This window comes from Candoia aspera, chromosome 1 (assembly GCF_035149785.1).
Source record: "Candoia aspera isolate rCanAsp1 chromosome 1, rCanAsp1.hap2, whole genome shotgun sequence".
Taxonomy (NCBI): domain Eukaryota; kingdom Metazoa; phylum Chordata; class Lepidosauria; order Squamata; family Boidae; genus Candoia; species Candoia aspera.
This window is the reverse complement of record NC_086153.1, coordinates 155,869,003-155,892,411: the sequence shown is the minus strand read 5'-3', so window position 1 is coordinate 155,892,411 and position 23,409 is coordinate 155,869,003. Positions and strand designations below refer to the sequence as shown.

At 39.8% G+C, this 23,409-nt stretch overlaps 1 protein-coding gene across 1 annotated transcript in view; it reads right to left on the bottom strand.

The window, feature by feature from the left end:
• Positions 1-23,409, bottom strand: part of MACROD2 (mono-ADP ribosylhydrolase 2) — a 1,156,239-nt gene that overhangs the window by 857,002 nt on the left and 275,828 nt on the right. Inside the window, exon 5 of the mRNA XM_063316393.1 lies at positions 11,569-11,685. Within this exon, the coding sequence (XP_063172463.1) occupies positions 11,569-11,685 (117 nt within the window). The remainder of the gene's footprint in view (positions 1-11,568; positions 11,686-23,409) is intronic.

The following is a 23,409-nucleotide window of genomic DNA, read 5'->3' as shown; positions in this document are numbered from 1 at the left end:
CAGGGGGCTGAAAAGCACTCACTTAAGCAGATAAACCATTCACTAACAGCATTTCTCTTTTGTCTAACCTCAGCTTCTTTTCCTTCAACCTTAGTCAGCTCATCAACACGGCCAGGAACTGATTCAGCATTTCCACTGTCTTACTGTATCTGATGGAAAGGAGGGACAGAGCTACATATTATCAGCATATGGATGACATTTCTCTCTGAATCTCCAAAAAATCTCTCTCATCCGCTTCATGTAGATGTTAAACAAAATAGGAATAAAATAGAATCCTGAATATTGTCTCAGTATCTTTCTATGAAGGTAACACACCAAGAAGCAAAGAAGAGACCCTCCAGTATAACTTTCAGGAAACAGCCATTCAGGTATGATTAGAACCACCACAAAGTCATTCCATCCATCCTTACCACAGATAATCTTTCCAGATGGATGAAATGGTATCACAAGCTGTTGAGAGGTCCAAGAAGATTAACAGGATTGTACTGACCACCTCTCTCCCAGCAAAAACAAACTACAGTACAGCTTGATCAATGCAGTTTCAGAACCAAAACCTGGACTAAAATTGATTGGAAAAGATCTACAAAATCAATTTTATCCAAGAGTGTCTTGTTCTGATAAGCCACCACTTGCTTGAGCACTTTGCCCAGGAGATGATACTGGCTACAAGCATATAGTGGTTCAAATCTTTTGGGTCCAATTATGTTCATTTAAAGAAAATTATCAAATTATCATCTTTTGGATCCAGATGAATAGATGGCCTATTCTATTGCATCTTACAAGCCATGATATGCAAGGATAGAACAAAATAATATTAGCAGCGTCAAATTTCCACTGTGATCATGAATCTTTAGGAAATGTTCTTAATTTTGGTTTAGGATCTTTATTCCATCAAATAGCAAAGACAAGGAAAACATAGTCTTATTCAATAAATATATTATGAATTTTCACAATAATTAAAGTAATCCTATACGTTGAGGTCCCAAGAACATACTAGGGAGTTTGGAGAAGAAGACAAGCGGTTCTCAATGTGGAGCCCTTGGTGCTCTCTCAGCCTTGTTGTTTTCTTGCAGACGTTTCATTGCCAGACTAGGCAACATCTTCAGTGCGAAGAGGGAGTGGGCCTTGCTCTCTGTTTATATACCATGGTTTGTTCAGCTTGTGTTGGTGAAGGTGTTGTTCTCTTCTTGGGAGTTCCTTGATTGGGCTGTTGTTTGCTGCTTGGTTGATTGCCTGAGTTAATAGTTCCTTGATTAGGGTATATTGTGCTGTTTGATGGTTCATCTGGTGTTAATCCTAGTGTTGATTTTTGCATATCTGGGTGTTGATTGCTGGCAAGGAGGTGTTCTGGTCTTTTGGTTTTTCTATTGTCTCTTTTGAATGGTATGTAAATGTTGTTTACCTCTATGTGTCTGTTGATGGGTGCTCTGTCTGAGTGCCAGGCTTCCAGGAATTCTCTGGCGTTTTTGGATTTGGCTTGGTTTAGGATGCACAGTTTCCCAGTTGAAACTATGGTTGAGTCTGTCCACGTGTTGTGAGATTAAGGAGTTCTCATCATGTCTTCTGACTGTTAGTTGGTGTTCATGGATGCACTCTGCTAGTCTTCTGCCTGCCACTGTCATGTTCACTGTCTCAATGTGCAATGTACATCGTAACGTTTCACATGCCATGGTGCTGACACGCGTTTCTGTTGGGAGGGAGCTGCTGTGAAACCTTGTGCCGAGCTCTGTATCTATGTTCATTTCAATGGAATGTGTTTGGGTTATGTGCTCTGCTCAAGGACTTTTCCCGCGGACCAGCAGAAGCCGTTAGGAGCACCTGGGATTGTGAGCCTGGGAAGATTCTACAGGGGGAGGGATCTCGTTTGTACCAAGGGTTTTTAGTTTGCATTTGGCGCGCTTTTCCCATTCTCAGCTTTCTTTGTGATCCTGCATACTATTTGTGGAAATGCATACTTTGTGGTCCTGCATACTATGTGATCCTGCATACTATTCTTTAATAAATCAGATATCTTTATGAACCTGTTCATGACTCTGATGGTGTTTTAGGATAGGCAATCCTTACAGCCACTCCTACATAGTGGCTGCTACAGTCATTACACTGTAAGTTGTAGATGACTCCTGTTTTTTCTTCCTGGGCTACTGGGTCTTTTGGGTTACTTAGGATGCTTTGAAGAATTTTAGTAGGTTTATGTGCTACGGTGATGCCGTGTGGTTGTAACAGTCTGTTGATGGTTTCTGAGATGTTTCTGGTGTATGGCAGTGTTATCCTTTTCATAGCTTCTGTTGGTTGGGTTGTAGTGGGTTGAGTGGTCAGGCACTTTTTGATAAAGTTGAGGGGGTATCCATTTTGCTGGAAGATACTTGTCTGAATGCAGATCGGTGATCTGTTTCCTTTTTCTGGTGTCCTGGGTTGCTGCAGTGCGTAAGCGCTCGTCTGAATAATGTTCTTACACAGTTCCTCTTGTGGGAGGTTGGGTTGTTGCTTTGGTAATGGTTCTCCATTACAAGAACTTGGTTCTCCATTACAGTTCTCAATGTTTTTGCTTAATCTTAGATTAGCATTATGTTTTGGTTTATCTTAGATCAAATTAAACTAACAAAATACCTACCTACCAGAAAGGGGGGGAGGGGAACCAGAAAAACTCCTTCATATCCTAATTTTTCTTTGGTAAAATTGTTGGAGAGGCACAACCAACTTTAATAGAGTGAATTCATAAAGACAAGCAGAGCATAATATCTGTAAGGCACCACGACTAAGAAAGACTGAGGTCTAACCCTAACCATTCAATCAATCTCTGAAGTAAATTAAATATGAATTTTTCCCATGGAATTCTAGAGGGCTATCTTGCCCCTTCAGCAAAGGATCGTTACCTTGTCGTGGTGCTGGAGCTTGAGCACCTCAATGATGCCATGAGCTAAACCGTGAAGGGCCACCCAAGATGGGAAGGTCATGACAGAGAGGTCAGACAAAATGCGATCCCTGGGGAAGGTAATGGCAACCCACCCCGGTATTCTTGCCGTGAAAACTAAATGGATCAGTACAACCAGAGATATGTCGGTATACCATCGGAAGATGAGACCCCCAGGTCGGAAGATGGTCAAAATGCTACTGGGGAGGAACAGAGGATGAGCTCAACTAGCCCCAGACGTGATGACGCAGCTAGCTCAAAGCCGAAAGGACAGCTAGCGGCCGACGGTGCTGGTGGTGAACGGCGAATCCGATGTTCTAAGGATCAACACACCATTGGAACCTGGAATGTAAGATCTATGAGCCAGGGCAAACTGGATGTGGTTATTGGTGAGATGACAAGATTAAAGATAGACATTCTGGGCGTCAGTGAACTGAAATGGACTGGAATGGGCCACTTCACATCAAATGACCACCAGATCTACTACTGTGGACAAGAGGACCACAGAAGAAATGGAGTAGCCTTCATAATTAATAGTAAAGTGGCTAAAGCAGTGCTTGGATACAACCCAAAAAACGATAGAATGATCTCAATTCGAATTCAGGGCAAGCCATCTAACATCACAGTGATCCAAATATACGCCCCAACCACAAATGCTGAAGAAGCTGAAGTAGAGCAGTTCTATGAGGATCTGCAGCACCTACTGGACAACACGCCTAAAAGAGATGTTATTTTCATCACAGGAGACTGGAATGCTAAGGTGGGCAGTCAAATGACACCTCGAATTACAGGTAAGTATGGCCTGGGAGAACAAAATGAAGCAGGACGTAGGCTGATAGAATTTTGCCAAGACAATTCACTCTGCATAACAAACACTCTCTTCCAACAACCTAAGAGACGGCTTTATACATGGACTTCACCAGATGGACAACACCGAAATCAGATTGACTACATCCTTTGCAGCCAAAGGTGGCGGACATCTGTACAGTCGGTAAAAACAAGGCCTGGAGCTGACTGTAGTTCCGATCATGAACTTCTTCTTGCACAATTTAGGATCAGACTAAAGAGATTAGGGAAGACCCACAGATCAGCTAGATATGAGCTCACTAATATTCCTAAGGAATATGCAGTGGAGGTGAAGAATAGATTTAAGGGACTGGACTTAGTAGATAGGGTCCCGGAAGAACTCTGGACAGAAGTTGGCAGCATTGTTCAGGAGGCGGCAACAAAATACATCCCAAAGACAGGGAAAACCAAGAAGGCAAAATGGCTGTCTGCTGAGACACTAGAAGTAGCCCAAGAAAGAAGGAAAGCAAAAGGCAACAGTGATAGGGGGAGATATGCCCAATTAAATGCAAGATTCCAGAGGTTAGCCAGAAGAGATAAGGAATTATTTTTAAACAAGCAATGCGCGGAAGTGGAAGAAGACAATAGAATAGGAAGGACAAGAGACCTCTTCCAGAAAATTAGAAACATCGGAGGTAAATTCCAGGCAAAAATGGGCATGATCAAAAACAAAGATGGCAAGGACCTAACAGAAGAAGAAGAGATCAAGAAAAGGTGGCAAGAATATACAGAAGACCTGTATAGGAAGGATAACAATATCGGGGATAGCTTTGACGGTGTGGTCAGTGAGCTAGAGCCAGACATCCTGAAGAGTGAGGTTGAGTGGGCCTTAAGAAGCATTGCTAATAACAAGGCAGCAGGAGACGACGGCATCCCACCTGAACTGTTCAAAATCTTGCAAGATGATGCTGTCAAGGTAATGCATGCTATATGCCAGCAAATTTGGAAAACACAAGAATGGCCATCAGATTGGAAAAAATCAACTTATATCCCCATACCAAAAAAGGGAAACACTAAAGAATGTTCAAACTATCGAACAGTGGCACTCATTTCGCATGCCAGTAAGGTAATGCTCAAGATCCTGCAAGGTAGACTTCAGCAGTTCATGGAGCGAGAATTGCCAGATGTACAAGCTGGGTTTAGAAAAGGCAGAGGAACTAGAGACCAAATTGCCAATATCCGCTGGATAATGGAAAAAGCCAGGGAGTTTCAGAAAAACATCTATTTCTGTTTTATTGACTACTCTAAAGCCTTTGACTGTGTGGACCATAACAAATTGTGGCAAGTTCTTAGTGGTATGGGGATACCAAGTCATCTTGTATGCCTCCTGAAGAATCTGTATAACGACCAGGTAGCAACAGTAAGAACAGACCACGGAACAACGGACTGGTTCAAGATTGGGAAAGGAGTACGGCAGGGCTGTATACTCTCACCCTACCTATTCAACTTGTATGCAGAACACATCATGCGACAAGCTGGGCTTGAGGAATCCAAGGCTGGAGTTAAAGTCTCTGGAAGAAACATTAACAATCTCAGATATGCAGATGATACCACTTTGATGGCTGAAAGTGAAGAGGAACTGAGGAGCCTTATGATGAAGGTGAAAGAAGAAAGTGCAAAAGCTGGTTTGCAGCTAAACCTCAAAAAAACCAAGATTATGGCAACCAGCTTGATTGATAACTGGCAAATAGAGGGAGAAAATGTAGAAGCAGTGAAAGACTTTGTATTCCTAGGTGCAAAGATTACTGCAGATGCTGACTGCAGTCAGGAAATCAGAAGACGCTTAATCCTTGGGAGAAGAGCAATGACCAATCTCGATAAAATAGTGAAGAGCAGAGACATCACACTGACAACAAAGGTCCGCATAGTTAAAGCAATGGTGTTCCCTGTAGTAACATATGGCTGCGAGAGCTGGACCATAAGGAAGGCTGAGCGAAGGAAGATCGATGCTTTTGAACTGTGGTGTTGGAGGAAAATTCTGAGAGTGCCTTGGACTGCCAGAAGATCAAACCAGTCCATCCTCCAGGAAATAAAGCCAGACTGCTCACTTGAGGGAATGATATTAAAGGCAAAACTGAAATACTTTGGCCACATAATGAGAAGACAGGACACCCTGGAGAAGATGCTGATGCTGGGGAGAGTGGAGGGCAAAAGGAAGAGGGGCCGACCAAGGGCAAGATGGATGGATGATATTCTAGAGGTGACGGACTCATCCCTGGGGGAGCTGGGGGTGTTGACGACCGACAGGAAGCTCTGGCGTGGGCTGGTCCATGAAGTCACGAAGAGTCGGAAGCGACTAAACGAATAAAGAACAAATCTTGCCCAGGAGTGGAACAGTTTTCTATGAGTCCACAACTTCTTTGAAACTTAAAATACAAAGACAGTGGCTTTCAACTCTATCTCATTTTTACTCTTATTGTATTTATTGTAGTTATAATTGTTTGATTTTAACTCTGTTTTATTGTAAACTGCCCAGAGTCCCTCCTTTGAGGGGGAGATTGGCGGTGATAAAATTTATTTATTTATTTATTTATTTAAATAAATAAATAAATGATCCTATGACTTTACTGGAAATGTGTGTATATATAATTCAGGGATTCTTACTTTGTGTGGCTGAGCTGGTTATGCCTATAAAAAATAACAATTAAAATTGTTTTTTAAAGTGCAGATAGATGAAGAAATAGGACAGAACAGACTTATAGATGAACATAGATGAAACTGGAAGAGACTCGAAATAAACTGATCCTATCTTCTCTATTTGTTGGAGGAAAATTCTGAGAGTGCCTTGGACTGCAAGAAGATCAAACCAGTCCATCCTCCAGGAAATAAAGCCAGACTGCTCACTTGAGGGAATGATATTAAAGGCCAAACTGAAATACTTTGGCCACATAATGAGAAGACAGGACAGCCTGGAGAAGATGCTGATGCTAGGGAGAGCAGAGGGCAAAAGGAAGAGGGGCCGACCAAGGGCAAGGTGGATGGATGATATTCTAGAGGTGACGGACTCATCCCTGGGGGAGCTGGGGGTGTTGATGACCAACAGGAAGCTCTGGCGTGGGCTGGTCCATGAAGTCACGAAGAGTCGGAAGTGACTAAATGAATAAACAACAAATCTTCTCTATTGACAATATTCCCTTAGAAAGCTCAAAGTAGCTTATATTGCCATCCAGTTATCCCCTATCCACAAACTCAACAGACTCCTATATATTTATTTTCATTTTTAAAATTGCATTAGATGTTTCTTTACTAATCCCTGGACTTCTGCCTTTGGACATAATATCATGTTGGATCAATGGGAGAATGCGTGGACAAAAGGTTTGAAATTCATGCTGAGTTATAATTTTAAAAAAACTTCTATAAGATGATGTATCGTTGGTTTTTAACTTCTGATAACTTGTCAAAAATGTATAATGGTGTAACTAATGTCTGTTGGAAATGTTTACAGTATGAAGGAACCTTTTACCATCTTTGGGGGACTTGTGAGAAGGCTAAAAAGTTCTGGGATCAAATATGTATTATTATTCAAAAGATTCTCAAAGTAAATATACAAAGAAAACCAGAACTTTTTCTTTTGGGATTGATGGAAAAGGAATTAGAGAAACAACATGGAGTGTTGCTGTTATACATGATCACAGCTGCAAGATTGTTACATGTGCAATGATGGAAAGATCCACAAATACCTACAGTTGAAGATTGGATTGTGAAACCAATAGACTTGGCTCAAGTGGCTAAATTAACAGCTTTAGTAAGAGATGATTTTGTTTCTGCATTTATATCAACTTGGCAACCACTTTTGGACTACTTGCTTGTAACAGAAAAAAAATGATGTTTTGATTTTGGGCTTTAGAGATGGTTTGCTTTAATAGAAATAAAGTTAAGATAGGTTAATTAATTGTAAGAGATTAGATTTGTAAATTTATCTGTATCTGTATTGGAGAAAGTCAGAAGTCACTTTCCTTTTCTGTTTTTCTCTCTACTGACACTTTTATAGTTTGCTTTGTTTTCTTTAGTTCTGTTTTCTATCTGTTCTATATTCTCTTTTGTTTGTATCTTAATTATATCTTGAAAACAATACAGATTTTACGAAAAAAGAACTCCCTGGACTTCTGCCATTTGGAATACTTTTATCACCCCACTAAAGAGAATTCTGAAATCCAGTTATAGCATATTAACCATATAACAATACAGGTAATAGTTATTCATAAGGAACAAAGGTGCGTATTAACTGCCCTCTAGCCACATACACTCCAACTGCTAGTTATGTTCCTGAACTTCTCAGCCACAGCAGATCTCAAATCCCATCCTGGGAAGGGCCCCTGGAGCAGTCAGGTACAGTCTCTCGCAAGAAGGGCATCGGAGCCCAGATTCACGAGTACAGCCGCCCAGTTAGTGAAAACAGCAGCATCACTACATCAAATATGAGAAGACACAGAGGCAACAAGGTGCTCAGTAACAAGGGAGAGCACCTGGGGAATCAAACCGTAACAAGGCAAGCCCAATAGTCAGTAGGCTTTGCTATCAGAGCACATGAGTTAGGGTATGACAGTGAGGGCTTATAACCTTCATTACAAAGCTCTGTTACAGAGCAACCTATTGCCAAAAAAATGTTTACCATCTGCATCCTTGTGTACTTGGCTATTTTTGTGTCTCGAATCTCAACTGCCTGACAGATCTCTCTTATAAATTGGCACTTGTTACCTGAACCCTGACTTCTGCTCTCTTGCTCTCACCTTGTGGAACTTAATCTAGTATTTCTGAAACGTCATATAGTGCTTTTGTAGTGATTTAGTGGCTACTCTTTCATGAATATCTCCTTGAATTAGAGATAGATTGGGCCAATCTCCAGTTCCAGCCCAGGACAGGACAGCTACACAAATATTTTTACAGCCTATACAATAATATTTAGCAAAACATGTTTACCCACTACTACTACTTTTACTACTAGCAAGAGTTCTATGTCCTTAGCAAGGACTATACCTCTCTTGATAGAGCTAGCTAAGAAGTGAAAGAATTTGGGCAGTGTATCTCTTTTCCATTTTTTTTTTTATTATTATTATTTTGGGAAAAGTATTATCTGCTCATTCCTGACTAAACATCCATTTTAAAATTCCCAGCAATAATCTTCAGGCCTTGTTTTCTTCCAGCTGTGCACTCGGGCCTCTTCTCCCCACCTACTCCTGCTTTAATTTTTAGCCATTCTATCAAGTTCATTGAGGAGACATGGGAAACCATTAATTTAGCTCTGCAGAGTCCCACTCTTGTACCCATTCCATTCAGCTTCAACAAAAGGAAAGATAGGAAGACCACTGCACTGATTTAACAGAAACATAGGTGATTTTTTACGCCTATTCCAAAATCTTTTCTGTTCCACGAAGTCATTTCAACAATTAAGAATAGATACCAGAATGTGCTGCCTTGCTCCCCTCCCCTGCCCCAATCTCTTTCCTTTTGTATTCCATTTTTTACTATCTTATTATGGATCATTATTAGCTGCTCTGGGAGCTTTTTATTTCAGAGGAGGATACTTCAAAGAAACACATCTAACTTAGATTTCTCTTGCAAGTCCGCTGCTCATCCTTCTAAAATTAATGGTTTCTTAAATAAAAGATGCAGGCTTTGTGTATGCCCCCTAGCTTATGCATCCCTATTTATATGGCAGCCAACACAACGCAGTGGTTCTCAGCAGGAGGCCAGAGAAGGATGCAATCTTGTATGGGAGAAAAGACTACTGTAGAGCAGTTGCACAGAGCAACCTCCCTTTCTGGGCTTGAAAAATAAGAGCTTACTCCCCCAAAGGATCCTGGGCCTTAATGATCCTGGGTTGATATTTTTTTCAAGTGAATCAAGCTGCAAATTGGGCTCTGAGCCTTGAGAACCACTAAGAGATAGAATAGTTTTCAACGTTAGTAGGCTATAATATATTCCTATATACAGGTGAGATATAGAGGGCTATAATTTACCTCCATGAGCTGCTTCTCATCAGGAAGGTAACATGATTTGCCTCTTATAGGCACTTCCCATCAGTACACAACTTTTGACCAGTAGTTCCATTCCCTGGAAGAGATTTCTGTGTAAGCCTATTGGAACAACTACAGGCAGCCTTAAAAGTGAAACAAAGCAACACAACTTCCTTCCTGTTAGAAGTTTGGGGGCATGCATTGCTTTGTGAAGCAGCTTTGTAAGGAGTGGGATTGCACAATTTTTTTCTTGAAGCAAAGCATCTTTCAAAGCTTTGCACCGGTTGGTATGCAATGCTAATTCAATTGCGATAGTGCCATGGACCTTCTACTGGCCTGATACTGATTTTACGGGACAGACAACTTGGAGTACTGAACCAATTTTGTAAATCAGATTTCATTATGATTAAATATACGATTAAATGTATGACAAAGACAGAAATTTGCAACCTCTGGAACCTCCCCTCACGATACTGCACTGAATAGAAATGACCCTGAATGTCCAAATCATTCAGTAAGTTTTAGTTTAAAATGCAGCCTATTTCTTTGTGATTGTTATAATGCATCCAAGCTGCGTATTACTGCTATTTCAGTGTTTACTTTCCCAAGCATGGTTCCACTGTTACGCAACATAGTCAAGAAAATAACCATCTCCTTATTTACATATAATGGGAATGTTGACAATTCAAGGTTTGAAGTGAGAAAACACATTCCAATATTGAAAGCAGAATTCCACTGAACACTTAAGTATGAGAAGGTCCATCATAGTATTTGCCAATCAATCTACACACAACAGCTGAAACAATACAACAAATCACTTTAATCTTCTTGGCTTAAAATGAATTTGCTACCAAGGAATCTGCACCGGTTCAGAAGCTGTGCATCTCTGCATTGCTCTATCCTCAGCCCAGCAGGGTTCAATCACAGGGACTTTGGGATTCAGAAGCAATGACCACATCAGTAGGAGTAAAGATTTTATTCCAAAGTAGTATGAGAAGATAACATACAGTAGTAACATAAGACATCAATGAAAAAAAATCCACAAATACTGAGGAACATAAGACACCAACAAATACAAAAAATACAGTAAGAACAAAGAAAGACCTTACACCTCTTCTTCCAGTCATGACAAAATCAAAATCAACAATTATGCAACACCTTCTACCAGTTAGATCTTCATCAAAGTTCCATCTCATGGGGGTTTCTGAACAATTTATATAGGCTCCAAAGCATAATTAATCACACACTGTTTTCAGTGGCCTCATCTCATTTGATTTTGCCAAGGCCAAACAGAATAATGCTTCAACTACTCCTGCCAAAGAGGAGACCATCCCAAGATTATAGAGCATTGAAGATAAGAAAGATTATCCCAATCTACATAGGCATTCTATACCAAGGACAGGATAAAATAGAATGTAACCCTTTAATGACTAAAATAAATGCTTGCTTAATTGTGTATGATATAACCATTACATAGGAATATAAAGTTTTATGTGCCATACACTCCACTATCCAATTCTTCCTCACCAATCATATGGTGAAACCACCATCACTACAACCACACAGTCAAAATTAAAAATGTATGTTATCTTAAAATGGTAGAAGGCTTTTTCATAAGCATAAATACTGTGACCCATCCTACTTCCCAAAGTAAGCAGGATGTATTCATTATTCATCAGAAGCTAAGCTTTTAAAAATATCTCCATTCCCCAAAGAACAAGTCATCATAAACTACATTTAATTTTGCCGTTAATTTAATGAATTAATGCTTCATTACATTAATTTGTTGAAAATAAGATATAGATATAGTTTCACCTTGTTCTTAAAAAAAAAGGTATGACATAGCTTACTTACATTTTGCTGGTAGGTCATAACCACAAGTGATTTTGGCTTGTCCAGTTTCACAGCCACTCAGATTGCGACATTCAGCAACTAGACAAGGACCAGCTGCTCTATGTATACATCCATCCACTAAACAAAAGAAAACATTTTTCAATAAACAAACTTTTTTACTGCTTTCAGAAGAATGAGACAGAGCAAAACCAGCTTCCAACAATTGTAATAATAATTAGGTGTGCTCCTAAATCCAAACCTGTTTGGGGGAAAGACAGTGGAAACATTTAAATTGAGGTTTTGTCTTTCATTTCCTTTATTCAAAAAGAAAAAGCATGGCCATTGCTTGAAGTTCTGGCAAAGCTGCAGCCAAAATAGCCTACTAGGATCAATCTACTATAGACTGGTGCAATAGGAACATCTCTCTGATGTAAGGTTATTTTGGTGGGGCAGGAGGAGAGTGGTTGACCAAACTAAGTAAGACTTTTTCTCCTGCTCAAGAAAGGGGAAAAGAGAAAGCCTCTGGCATCTCAAACAGTGGTACACACCTCTGATAATAGTGAAAGCTGATAGATCTATAGAGAGTCCCCAAACATGGTTCAAAATGCATACAATATACCCAAAGGTATGGATACACACATACACAGAAAGATACTGAGAATACATACAAAAAAATGCTCACATTATTTTTCTGTCATGTTAATGTGACTGGTTATTAACTTATCTGGTTACCAAGTGAAAAGAAAATTGTGTTTGTTATTATTAAAAACTCAGTCTGAAGATTAAAGCTTGATTCAATATTACTTTATGGATACTATCTAATCCCTTTGGGTTAGTTGGTAAAATATTAAATGTTTGAAGTAAATTAAATAAATACAAATATTCCTCTAAATTAGCTAGTACTTCCTGCATCATAAAATCCTTTATATGAAACAATGTGAATGCCACATTATCTCCCTTTATTACTGCAATCTTCTAAAACATTTAATAATTTAAATTATAACAGTTACAATTGTAGTATCAGCCAAAAGTTACTGGGCAATTTATAGTGCTCACTGAAGAGACTGAAAGAAAGAGAAGAAAGGAGGAGAGATTTAACCTATTAATAAGGAATAGGAGAAATCTTTTTCCCCAATTAGAGATTTTCCCCAATTAAAAGAAAAATGTAAAACCAATAAAAATAACTGCAAATATTGCTAGTCACTACACTAATGGCAATGTTACAATTTATTACAAAAATACTGTAGTCACCATATGTTCCTTTCATATGTTGAAATTACAGAAAGGAACAAAAAGTAGTAGAATATGGTATAATCAAAATTTAATCTCTAATAGTACAAATATTTATGTAAACAAAGGAAATCACAATCAAGCTTGTGGACTCTCACATTGAGTTTGTAATTCTGACAAGTGACATCCATCCCATAAAACTGTTTCAGACTGGATCCACATACCAGAGTTGGAGCCAATTGGTTTAGGGGTACTCATTTTATCCCCTTAAACCTTGCCTTTCCCATAACATACTGAGGCAGGAAGACACTAGTGTTGAACTCTTTGGACAGAGCCCTTTTATAAAGTTGGAATCAAATCATGATATTTCTATCTCAGCCTTACAAGCTAGGGCAACCACCATTTTCCCATATATCAAGGATTTCCAACCAGTTGGCTTAATTACCTGAAGCCCTTTGATTTCAAAATGTTCTATAAATAATTGTTTTAGACTTCTGTTCTTCAGCAAAGGATCATTACCTTGTCGTGCTGCTGGAGCTTGAGCACCTCAATGATGCCATGAGCTAAACCGTGAAGGGCCACCCAAGACGGGAAGGTCATGACAGAGAGGTCAGACTAAATGCGATCCCTGGGGAAGGTAATGGCAACCAACCCCAGTATTCTTGCCGTGAAAACTAAATGGATCAGTACAACCAGAGATATGTCGGTATACCATCGGAAGATGAGACCCCCAGGTCGGAAGATGGTCAAAATGCTACTGGGGAGGAACAGAGGATGAGTTCAATTAGCCCCAGACGTGATGACGCAGCTAGCTCAAAGCCGAAAGGACAGCTAGCGGCCGACGGTGCTGGTGGTGAAGGGCAAATCCGATGTTCTAAGCATCAACACATCATTGGAACCTGGAATGTAAGATCTATGAGCCAGGGCAAATTGGATGGGGTTATTGGTGAGATGTCAAGATTAAAGATAGACATTTTGGGCGTCAGTGAACTGAAATGGACTGGAATGGGCCACTTCAAATCAAATGACCACCAGATCTACTACTGTGGACAAGAGGACCACAGAAGAAATGGAGTAGCCTTCATAATTAATAGTAATGGGGTGAAAGCAGTGCTTGGATACAATCCAAAAAACGATAGAATGATCTCAATTCGAATTCAGGGCAAGCCATCTAACATCACAGTGATCCAAATATACGCCCCAACCACAGATGCTGAAGAAGCTGAAGTAGAGCAGTTCTATGAGGATCTGCAGCACCTACTGGACAACACACCTAAAAGATGTTATTTTCATCATGGGAGACTGGAATGCTAAGGTGGGCAGTCAAATGACTCCTGGAATTACAGGTAAGCATGGCCTGGGAGAACAAAACGAAGCAGGACATAGGCTGATAGAATTTTGCCAAGACAACTCACTCTGCATAACAAACACTCTCTTCCAACAACCTAAGAGACAGCTTTATACATGGACTTCCCCAGATGGACAACACCAAAATCAGATTGACTACATCCTTTGCAGCCAAAGGTGGCGGACATCTATACAGTTGGTAAAAACAAGACCTGGAGCTGACTGTTGTTCAGATCACGAACTTCTTCTTGCACAATTTAGGATCAGACTAAAGAGATTAGGGAAGACCCACAGATCACCTAGATATGAGCTCACTAATATTCCTAAGGAATATGCAGTGGAGGTGAAGAATCGATTTAAGGGACTGGACTTAGTAGATAGGGTTCAGGAAGAACTATGGACAGAAGTTCGCAACATTGTTCAGGAGGCGGCAACAAAATACATCCCAAAGAAAGATAAAACCAAGAAGGCAAAATGGCTGTCTGCTGAGACACTAGAAGTAGCCCAAGATAGAAGGAAAGCAAAAGGCAACAGTGATAGGGGGAGATATGCCCAATTCAATGCAAAATTCCAGAGGTTAGCCAGAAGAGATAAGGAATTATTTTTAAACAAGCAATGCGTAGAAGTGGAAGAAGACAATAGAATAGGAAGGACAAGAGACCTCTTCCAGAAAATTAGAAACCTTGGAGGTAAATTCCAGGCAAAAATGGGTATGGTCAAAAACAAAGATGGCAAGGACCTAAAAGAAGAAGAAGAGATCAAGAAAAGGTGGCAAGAATATAAGGAAGACCTGTATAGGAAGGATAACAATATCGGGGATAGCTTTGATGGTGTGGTCAGTGAGCTAGAGCCAGACATTCTGAGAAAGACTTTTGTAATGATTTACCAAGTTTTTGTTAGATACATCATCCCCATCCACCAAATTATTTCCTTTATGGTGCAGAACAGAGGAGTGATCACCTGGTATCCTACTTTGCTCAGCTATTCTTCTACTGTTGTGTATATAAAAGGGTTAAAGGGTTAAAGACCACTCATTTTGGAACTGCACATGCTAATTATTCACAGCATTGCTTTCACTGGCTCTGGAAACTTCTGTGCCTTTGATAAGTAGATAGATACAGGTAATGTAAATTCTTGCCTGTTCTTCATGTCACTATTTCTCCCTTCTTTTGCATGTCTTTTATCCCATTTTCGCCAGTTTTATTTTTAAATTTTGCTAATGTTTAATAAATAATCATCAAGCTATAGTTTTGCTAGCTAAACTTAGTGGCACATTTGCTTGTTCTGATCTAGATACAGGGATTAACTAGGGATGTGCTGGGTACAAACTAAACTGGAAATTATCTACAATAATTTTCCAACCATTTTTATCACACAGATTGTGTGATGGCAGATGAATGGGCAGAATGGGCAGAAAAGGCAGATGAATGTAGAAATATTATTACGAATAGGGAAAGGGATTCTGTTGATTCTGTAAAGTGCATTGTATTATAAGAAACCGAGATTTATTTATTTCACTTAGAGGGTGTGTGATATGAAATAGCATGCAGCTGGAGATCACATTCCCAACATTTAAATGACAGGCCAAAGTCAAGTCACCATCAAGTTTCTCATCACTGAAAATTAATCAGAAGATAATTGGTTATTTCTTTTTATGAGTTCTCTGTTACTCCAGTTAAATGAAGGGATAAAATATGCATTGTAAAATATGCCACTTTACAATATGTAAAGTTAAGAAACTCTTGTATTAAGTCAGTATTTCTATCTATTACTGTTGCTGAGTTGAGGTAGAGGCAAGGACTCTCTTCTCGTTTTTTCTCTCTCTTATTCATTAACTTTTTGGATGAATGTACATTTTACAAAATACGTCCCCTGGGCCACAAACAGTCAGGAGCAACCAAATAACAAACATTACAATGAAATCACTGTAAAATCACAACAGCAGTGCATTAAAACTACATTAATATTACAACAACAATTACAAACCACTTGTTCTCATGGCATATTCAAGGCTTACATACAAAGCCATTTTCACAGCATGTTGAAATTAGCCAGGGAAAAGAGCCAATCAACTCATATTGCATAAGCTGCCTTTTACCAACTTCTGTAGGAACACTCTTTTCTGGACTGAATCCTAAGAGGGCGGTGAAGGTTAGTGGTCAGTCAGTCTATTATTGATTCGAAACACTGATTCAGCATACCCACAACATCCCCAGAGTTAATATGTAGGTTGACAACATCAAACGTCCCTCAGTAGCTGTCTCTGTTAAAGAATCAAGAGAACATTGTCCTTCAGGTAACTACTGCAGAGTTATCCTTTATGTACCTGTGGTAAAATACAAGCTGAATTATTAACTGCACGGTCTTACAAAGTGCAGTATTAAATCGACTCAAGTGACACTTACTGGGTCAAGTACTGGAAAAAGCTTTCCTGCAGTAGAACAGAACCTGAAGGTCTTGTGAAAAAGGTGCTTGCCCTCAAAACTATAAAATGAGTCATGGCTACTTTCACATTCAATGGGAAGCTTTTATCATTTGCTATTAATATGGATGCTTAAAACAAAGGGAACAATGCTTCTACTGTAGACTCATACTTTATTATTGAAGACAATTTAGTGAATACAGTGCTAGATTTTCTGGAAGGTCCTGAGAAACAGTTGATGGGATAGAAAAGCACATTACTGGACAGTTGAAAACTGCATTTGAATATAAAATCAGCTTTTACTGTTGATCATGCAAATATAAACTGGGTCTCACAATCTGTATAGACTATTCTGAACAAAATCCTCAACTTCTGTAAGAAAATAGTGATGCATATTTTGTGTGTAATTCTGTCAAACATATTATCAGTGAGTTCAGTGTACATGCTCAAAACACAGTTTTGAAATTTTATGTTTTATCTGAAGAGAAAAAAGAAAATATTTTTAAAAGGTATTTAATTTTATAGCTGCAGAATGGAAATTCTACACCACCAGAAGGTTGTCTCTAACTCCAGCATCACTAGAAAGTTGCAGAATTGGGCAGTTATCAAGTCTTTATCGGCATAGACAGCTGTCCAAGGTAGATCAAGTCTCTTCTAAAATTGAATGACAGTACAGAGTGCAAGATAACAATACGAAGGATAAAGACAAATCTATATCTTGCTTTGCAACACTGTGCTAAGAAAAGGTTAAAAACCTGAAAGAAATGTCACATCTATTAGTGAAATATATTTATCAAGAAATCTCTATAATGGGGTGGAGAACTAAGGCTAATCCTTATTTACAAGCTTCAGAGTTGCCTCTGATCACAATTCCCAAAATTTACTGTATGATTTCCTGCTATGATTTCTGAGGTGGGAAGCATAGGAAAATTGTAGCATGAGCCAAAACATAAACTTAACAGGCAATAGAAATAAAAGTCCAGCTGATCTTGAGGAAGTGGACAGGGTCCTTGTGGCTGTGAGCTTAGCCATCTGTGTTCTGGACCCATAACTCTCCTGCTTGGTTAAGGCCTCCCAGGAGATGGCATATGGTTGGGTTCAAGCAGTGGTTAACGCCCCTTTGCAGGAGGGAGTGGTACCGCCTGCCTTGAAGGAGGTGGTGGTTTGCCCCCTTCTCAAGAGGCCATCCTTGGACCCAACCATGTTAGATCTTTTGTCCAGTCTCCAACCTTCCCTTTTTGGGGACAGTTGTTTAGAGGGTGGTTGGCATTCAGCTTCAGAGGACACTGGATGAAGCAGATTATCTGGACCCTTTTCAGTCTGGTTTCAGGCCTAGGTGCAGTACCAGAATGGGATTGCTTGCTCTTGTGGATAACCTCTGGAGGGCTTAGGATGGTGCTACTGTCCTGGCTTTCCTGGATCTCTCAGTGGCTTTCAATACCATCAATCATGGTATGCTTCTTGACCAGTCTGCAGAGACTGGGAGCAGGGGGCACTGTTTTGCATTAGTTCTCCTTTCTCTGTGGTCGGTTCCAGTTGGTGTTAGTGGGGGGCAAAGGTTGAGCCTTATGCCCCTGCAGTGTGAGGTGCCTCAGGGCTTGGGTCTCTCAACTCTCCTTTTTAACATCTACATGAAAATGCTGAGCGAGGTCATTCAATGGCATAGGGTGTGGTGTCATCAGTATGCTGATGATACCCAGCTATACATCTCCATCCTTGGTCAGGCAGGTGATGAAATGGTGCTGTCTGAATGCCTGGAGGCTGTGAGGGTCTGGATGGGGAGGAACGGACTTGGACTCAACCATGGCAAGACAGAGTGGCTTTGGGTTTTTGGCCCCCCAGAGTCTGATGACATGTCATCTTTTACTCTGGATGGGGTTCTACTGCCCTGGACTGAGCTCATGCAATTTGGGGGTCCTCCTGGGCTCATGGCTCTTGCTCAATGAGCAGGTGGCAGCTGTGGCTAGGGTGTCTTTGCACAATTTGTCTTGTGCACCAATTGTGCCCTTTGCTGGACCAGGAGGCCTTGTTCATGGTCACTCATGCCTTAGTCACTTCCTGTTTGGATTATTACAATGCACTTTACATGGGGCTGCCCTTGAAGACCATTTGGAACCTACAGCTGGTCCAGAATGTAGTGGTACACACAGTGCTGGGCACTTCTAGGTTTGCCCACATTGTACTTCTGTTACACAAGCTGCCCTGGCTCCCAGTTTCCTTCTGGGTGAAATTCAAGGTGCTGGTTATCACCTTTAAAACCCTACATGGCACAGGGCCAGGTTATTTGCAGGACCATCCCTCACTGAGATTATCTGCCCATCCTACCAGATCAGGTAGAGTATGCATGCTCCAGGTCCCTTCCCTGAAACGTTGCCATCTAGTGGGCATGCCTTTTCCATAGCTGCCCTTATGGAACAACCTCCCCCTGGCAATCCACCAGGCCCCTGTCATGTTCACCGTTGCGATGTTTGATTTACATCGTAACGTTTCGCATGCCATGGTGCTGACGCACATTCTAGTTGGGAGGGAGCTGCTGGGAGAACTTGTACCAGGCTGTCTATCTGTTTTCTTGGGGATGGAATGCGTTTGGGTTATCGTTTGTGTTCAAGGTCCTTTTTGCCCGTTGATTAGCAGAACTCGTTAGGAGCACCTGGGATGGGGAATTTGAAACAGTTGAACGAAGGGGGAGGGATCACATTTGCACCGAGGATTTTTAGTTTGTATTTGGTGCACTTTTGCTCATTCTCAGCTTTCTTTGTACTTGCACACTATTCCTAAATAAACCAGATTTGTTTCAAGCCATTGCTTGTGAGCCTGAGTATATTTTAGGATAGGCAAACATTACAGCCCCCACCTTTTTAGCCTTCCGGAAGGCCATTAAGAACTGGCTGTTCATCCAGGCACTGGGGCAGAGTGGGGGTGTTTTGGGTTGGGTTTTGGAGCATCCCAATGGGATGACTGAGGTGCCAGGGTTTGGTTGTGTTTTATAATGTTATGGTTTTTATAGTTTGGGGGTTTGATTGTTGTTGTCAATCGCCCTGAGTTGTGTTTTAAGATGGGCAGCCATACAAATCTTTCAAATAAATAAATTCCCTAACAGTTTAAAAAGTATTAATGAGAAGCATTACTGAAACTAATGAAACATTTCATCACCATGATTAAAAGTCCTGTTAATTGTGGTGGAACATATTGTAACTAAATTGGAAAGTTACTCTTGAATTCTAGTACCAGCTTACTTAGAAATGTAGTGCTTATATAATTTCAGAATAAAAAGGATTCTAATAAAATATTATTCATCCTCTGACACAGGTAATAGGACATTCTGTGGAAATCTTACAATATATTCCTTATTCCTTCTTTAGGCGACAAGCTGATTATGTCACACAGCAAGAGTTTATATTTCAAATATGGGGATGTTGATTTCTTCCTCTACTGATGAGACTCATATGCTGATATTGGTGGGAACAGATGGGCTTCCCTTTACAGAATTTATTCTTTCAGAAACAGCTTCAAAAATTAGATTCAGTTCAGGTCTCTGGTAGATGCCCTTTAAATTGTTGTGATTCATTAGCATTGCTTTTAATCAACTACATATGTGGTATGGAATCCTCTCATGTTAATTAAAACATCCCAGCTGTTAAAAAAGAAAGCTTGTTGCTGTTGTGTTTACACACACGAAGAAACCAAAGAGCACAATACATGACTGTATTATGATTAGTTTACACTTAAATATTTATTTTCCATTTATTCCCAAATTGTACGATACTTCTTGAACTACATCAAAGAAATTACAATTAATGTCAGTATGTATGTGTCCATTATAGGTATATGAGTACAGACATGTATTACAAATGTAGTTGATTAAAAGCTTATCACAATAGGATATATGCCATATTTTGCTGACATTGTTCAATGTTCATTTCAATGTCTTCTAAAATATCTTCTGTAACATACCCCTGAATGGATGAAAGGGATTGGAGAGGATCAAACTGGAAGTTGCTGATTTAGCAATGGGAAGTACCCAGTCTATCTCTGTTGTTAAACGTGTCAGAAACTGAGGATCTAATTTTATTATGCTTTAAAAACCCAATTCTGCATGTAAATGTTTTTGTAATCTTGTTAGCTTTCAGACAGCCTATCCTGTATTTGCATCGTTAAATTTACAGGATGCTGTCTGAAGTACATTTTAATCAACCCAGCAAGAAAAATTTAAGAAATACATTTTCAAACCACTAAATGTAAAGCATTCGGTATTTTCCATCATAGAAATAAATGTACAAAATAGGGCCTATGCTACAAAAAATCTTATTGCCAAGAAGGGGAACTGTGACTTCCCTCCTATAATTACATAATAGTTGCATATATTATGGGAGATAAAGCACTAATAGAGTTTTTTAAATCTGGAAGAGGGCAGGAAAGAGTGATAAATTTCTAAGGGAGTTGACATTTTGCTCATTATTTTAATATCTATTATAAAGATGCACATATATTGAATACTGAACATTCTTTGTTACAATAACACAAACATGCATACATGGAGAGATTAGGATGTATCATTAGGATGCCATTAGGCATTCAGTCCATTTCCTGTAACCTTTAATCCTGATTGTGAGGCTGATTGGGTCAATATATGTATTTGCATCCTTGTTAGGCAGCTGTTTTGGCTAGTGAGAGGCTCCCTGATTTATAATTGAGCTTGGGAGGACTGTAACCAAGTATACTTTATGGCACTCAGAAATACCCAAAACTCAGTCTGTAACACAAAATGGAACAATGGAGAATCAATATGCAGAAAGTACATTGCTCCAATACTTGACAGTTCTTCATCTCACCATTCTGCCACCTGTTACTTCCAGCATCAAAGCCTAACTGGCTAGAATATGGCTTAAAACACCCTGATTCAGTCATCATTCTCACCTCTCAGTTCCCCAAACATCACATATCTAGACATACCCAAACACACAGTACGAGCTAAAAAGGTGGTTGTATTCAATGGTGCCTAGCCTTCAAAGGAGATCTAACCCTAACCCTAACCCTTGATTCTGTGTGTTCAGAGGTGGCAGCAAGGAGGAAGGAAGTGGGAGGTTCAGACAAGCAATATTAAGTTACCCAGACTCAGAATATGTGTTTATACTTAATGTATCTATGGTTAATGCAGAGGTCAATACTAACATCCACAATGGTTCAGCACATACTGTAGAATAGATGCACAAAGATATGAAGGTATCTATTTGAAACCCCCCCCCCTTGATTTTTTTTGTATCCTGGCCTTTAACCTTTTCAGAGAGTCTAATTCTTAACAAAGAATACAGACAGACAGAAGTTTCAAAAGCCTGTTTTGCATTCTTTGTATGACTCTCTCTTCCACCTACTATCTTATGGCTTACAGGGCCACTGTGGATCCTCTGAGAAGGGTTTGTAGAAGTGCTACTGAAATTGATGGTCTGGGCCACTGACTCTGAGAGGCCTCTGTGGCCAGGTCAGTCATAAACTCTGTTCAGAGTAGCTCTTTACTCTCTCTGGAAATGCATGATGATTGATATACATGCATACATTTCCTAGAGGGAAAGCATTATTCAAAATATTGTATAAATGTTAAAGTGCTCCCTTAATAAATGTTTTGAATGCGGGTTGCAGTAAGAGACTTTTTAAATATCCCAGAGGCTTCAACAAACTCACTTGCTGTCTGTGAGTACCACTGCAGTTATTTCTAACATTAGTTTGAATGAATGATTCCCTTTAATTTAATCCATCAGGAAATGGTTTCTCTGCCAGTGTCACTATCATTCTTTTTTTTAAGCAAACATTACCCCAAAAGGCAAAAATGCACAGATATAACTACTATAATTAATAGTAATTAAATTAATATCATGCTTCTTTTATATATTTGTTATTAGCTGGGAAGCACAGCAGATGTGTTATTCCTTCTAAACGAAAAGAAGTATTCAGAAAAATGTTTTTCAAAAAATGCACATGAATCATTAGTCCAAATGTGAATCAACCTACTTGGTTGCTGTGTCAATAACAATTACATTTTATTTTATTAACTGCTGTGGGTTAAACCACTGAGCTGCTGAGCTTGCCGATCGGAAGGTCGGCGGTTCGAATCCGCGTGACGGGGTGAGCTCCCGTTGCTAGTCCCAGCTCCTGCCAACCTAGCAGTTCGAAAACATGCAAATGTGAGTAGATTAATAGGTACCGCTTTGGCGGGCAGGTAACGGCGTTCCATTTAGTCATGCCGGCCACATGACCACAGAAGTGTCTATGGACAAACGCCGGCTCTTCGCCTTTGAAACAGAGATGAGCACCGCCCCCTAGAGTCAGACACGACTGGACTTCATGTCAAGGGAAACCTTTACCTTTACCTTTGTGACATAATGATCTCACAGTGACAGGTTTAGCAGCTGAATCTAAGGAATTGTATGCAGTGAGGAAACCCCCTTTCCCATTTTAGGAAAAGGAAGTGGATGGGCAGAGGGAACAGTTTTATTAATGGCTTGAAATGGCAGTAAAGAGTTGTCTGTTAGAGATGCTTAGTTTACTTGAGGGAGGAAATGTGGCAATTCTAAAACTCTCTAAAACACATATATGTTGCTAATTAAATTACCCTTCAAATTACAAAATTATGATGATTACGGGGAGGAATATAGCACATTTGGTTTTTGCATATGTTAATTGTATCCTTGGTTTTAATCATTAAATAGATGCATGTTCATCTATGATTGGTTAAATTTAAAGCACTTAGTGAAGTTTCTAGCGTGATTATATAGACTACTATTCTGCAAATCTCTGACAGAGCAACTTATCCTCAGCGCTGACTGCATCTAGATATACAAGAACAATGGTACTTCTAATTTGCAACA